The 3,369-nt window shown below is 38.5% G+C and overlaps 1 protein-coding gene across 2 annotated transcripts; it reads right to left on the bottom strand.

Annotated features, from left to right (window-relative positions):
• LOC116133658 (glycine--tRNA ligase, mitochondrial 1) lies at nucleotides 1-3,369 on the bottom strand. 2 transcript variants are annotated; one of them, XM_031419345.1, is made up of 9 exons: nucleotides 3,352-3,369; nucleotides 2,697-3,079; nucleotides 2,405-2,522; nucleotides 2,032-2,226; nucleotides 1,696-1,920; nucleotides 1,324-1,383; nucleotides 1,152-1,232; nucleotides 642-1,047; nucleotides 1-377 (listed from the first exon to the last, which is right to left on the bottom strand). In XM_031419345.1, exons 1-9 carry the CDS (start codon nucleotides 3,361-3,363, stop codon nucleotides 145-147), a joined length of 1,713 nt encoding a protein of 570 aa, XP_031275205.1. In that variant the 5' UTR covers nucleotides 3,364-3,369; the 3' UTR covers nucleotides 1-144. The 2 variants fall into 2 exon arrangements, with proteins under 2 accessions (XP_031275205.1, XP_031275206.1); XM_031419346.1 differs by lacking the exon at nucleotides 3,352-3,369 and adding an exon at nucleotides 3,162-3,181.

Below are 3,369 nucleotides of genomic sequence, written 5' to 3'. Positions count from 1 at the left end.
TCAAACACAAAAAAGATGACAATACTCCTGAAATGTGCATAGAGAATTGTGTTTTACATATTTCTATTTTCCCAAATCATAGGTGCTCAACAGGCATCAAAAGGTTTTGTATGATATGTCAAAACCAATAGTGGCATTCATAAATTAATCATCAGCGGATTCTGAGGAGTGATGAGGGTAACTTGTCCATATATCTTCCCATGATTTTAGTCCATCGGTTACAGCCTTCACGACTGTCGCTGCCTCGTCCACGTTAACGCGGATTTGATCCTTGCTATCCCTTTCTCGGATTGTCACCGAGGATGTTGAATCCACAGTGATTGCAAAGGGTACACCAAGTTCATCTGTTCTTGCGTAACGCTTCCCAATTGACGTGCCTGTAGACACCAGAGTGTAAAAACAGTTAAAATAAAAAATATGGATGCACATGAATGAAATGAAGAATCAATACATGCATTTTGAATGAATGTGCCATGTACTCAAGAATAAACTCATCGGAATATAGTAAAACACGCAGACAAAAGATGCAGATGATCCTTAATTTCCTTATTAAAGAAAAATCATGTCTAACAGCTTCAATATTGTTGATGCAAGTGGCACTGATTATTTAATAAAAAAGGGTTTTTGTCTTGAGCACAAACCTGTAATGTCTATCTTATGTGAGATTCCGGCGACTGTCAATGACTTGGAAATCTCTTTGGCAACTTCCTCATACTGTTGATTCTGAACCAGTGGGAAAACTGTGCACTTAATAGGCGCCACAAGTGGGGGGAAACGGAATACATTTAACTGTTCATCCCCAGCTTTACTTGGCCTTGTGTAGAAAGAGTGTTCATATAGGCAATATATTATCCGTCCAATACCAAACGATGGCTCAATTACTGATGGTGTAAAAACTCTCTGGTGTTCTTTCTTTTTCTCCTTTGAAATTGAGACCATGTTCTTCTTAATGCACACATTTTTCCCAAGGGTGCAGACTTGAAACTCCACCTCTCCTTTGGATTCCAGTGCAGCCTTCATCTCCAAAGCTTCTTGCTCGTTCATTGCCTAAATGGTAAGAAGCTTAAAATTATTGTCATACAAGCAGCACCTCTAAAATCATAGCATAAAAAGTTATCGGCATCAATAATTGAGATGTATTTGATATTTACCTCCAACGCTTCAACCACATTCTTTTGGTTTCCCTTGAATGCAAGACCTAGCTCTTTTTTCACAGGAGCTATAACCAATTTCTAAAATTAAGATGTGTCAAGCAATCATGCTACAGATCAAAAAGAAAAAGTTACAAGCAACCACTAACAGTAATGATGATTAAAGCAATACCTCCACTTCCCGAGGTTCTGAAAATTTCTCAGCAGCAACAAGAGGTACACCACTCTTATCCTGTAGAGTAACAGAAAATTAATGCTGAACGAGTATGTAGCATTTCAATGTTTGGATAGTAAAGCACATATATTTTGCCAAAACTTTTCTGTTGCACTTCTTCTAGTAATTATTAGTAATTACAAGCCATAATTCATTCCCTCCAGTGTTTTATGCTGTCTGGCCTACAACAGTGATAAATGGAGCTAAGCCAAGCAATCTCACAAATACCCCGGCATCGTATAATGATAGTGACTAACCTAAAAATGACTTGATGATCATCTAGTCTACAATTTTAATCATAAAAGTTTCTACAGAGTATCAATTTCTTACAGTGTGAGCACGCAAGTCATATGCAGATCTATCTGCAATACCAACACACTCAATCCACCCATAGGAAGACTCAATCTCAGCATCCCAGCAGTCAGCAGCATAGTGAGCCATTTCATTGGCAAGATGTTGACGGAACCGCAGACGTTTTCTGTTTATACCAAGGCGAGTTAGGAAGAGAAAAACTCTCCCAATGAAGTAGCCAAGTGTTTCATTGTTTACAATTCCCTGAAAGCAATGAACAAGACAATCATCAGCAAGGGGGTGGCAACATGAAAAAATAGAGGAGAAATGTCAAAGGCACTAGCAATGATCAAATTAGATATAGTTAAAGCAAACCTTTGAAACAGCTTCACCAAGGCAAATTATCTTTGCAGATTGGCCTGACATTTGTTCTTCCCTTGGAAACATCAAGAACTCCAAGTTTGCAACTTCTGAATATTTAGGGTGAGATTTGTCCTCAGGATCAACAAAGTGCTCAATCTCTGCTAGTGTAAATTCACGAACTCTCAAAAGACCTTGGCGAGGAGATATCTGTACATATGAACAATTTTTTTGATAAATTAAGACCTCTCTCTCTCTCTCTCACACACACACACACGCGCGCACACACACACACACACACAAAATCACACTCAATGATAACATCTCAACAATGAAGAAGAACCAGAGACAATGTTCCATTTGCAGTTGAAAAGGAAAGATTAAAAACCTCATTTCTGAAAGCCTGACCAATTTGAGCTGCAGCAAAAGGGAGCTTGTTCCCATTGTAATAGTACAAATCTTTAAAATTCACGAATATGCCTTGTGCTGTCTCAGGACGCATATACCTGCAGCAGAAAATAAGAAGTTCAGTACTGCTTGAAGGCAGCATAATAATGGAGTGATGCAAAATTCTTTATAAAATTTTAGTAATTCACATATATAAAATTTGCAGATCTTTTACTAGCAAATATTGCCATTGAAAGATGAGTTAGTTTAAACTATATAGCTGAAATACTCACCCAGGGAGCAAACCAGACGGGCCAATTGATGTTTGAAACATTAAGTTGAATGGATACGGATCAGAAAGTGGATTCTTTGTGTCTGGAGCTGTAATACCATACTCTTTGATCTTTGCACCCAGCTCTTCAGCTGAGAGATCATCCAAGACTGCAAGCACATGCCTAAATTCAGCAGCCTTCTCTGTGGATATGGTAAGGTCTTTCTGAAGCTTCTCATTGCAAAAATCCTTAAGCAAGTGGTCAGCACGATAACAAGTCCCTGTTTTCTCATCCTTAACCATAAGGTCAGTGAATTTATCAACATGACCAGAAGCTTTCAGGACAACCTCAGGAGTCACACATGGGCAGTCAACCTCCAGCATGTTCTCCTCAAGAACAAAATGCTGAAAATGAAAAAAAAAATCTCTTAGTTTCTTACAAAAGAAACCATATCACTGAATCAGGAATAATTATAAACAACATTACCATAACTCAAATAAACATTTTGCTGTTCCTAAGGGCCCTTTCATTATCGTTTTACACATTTCCTAAGTTTCAACTTGCTTTGTGTTCCAGATATGCCACCAGGGTCCTGCATGTAATCTGGGTATGCTACCGGGCTCCTACATTCCGGATATGCTACCGGGTTCTACATTAAGGTTTCGAGAAACATTACCAGGGTTTGCATTTGGGA

The sequence above is a fragment of the Pistacia vera genome, unplaced genomic scaffold (assembly GCF_008641045.1).
Source record: "Pistacia vera cultivar Batoury unplaced genomic scaffold, PisVer_v2 Contig272, whole genome shotgun sequence".
In the NCBI taxonomy this organism is placed as follows: domain Eukaryota; kingdom Viridiplantae; phylum Streptophyta; class Magnoliopsida; order Sapindales; family Anacardiaceae; genus Pistacia; species Pistacia vera.
Note: the sequence above shows the minus strand (reverse complement) of the source record. Positions and strands in the feature narration are given on the sequence as shown.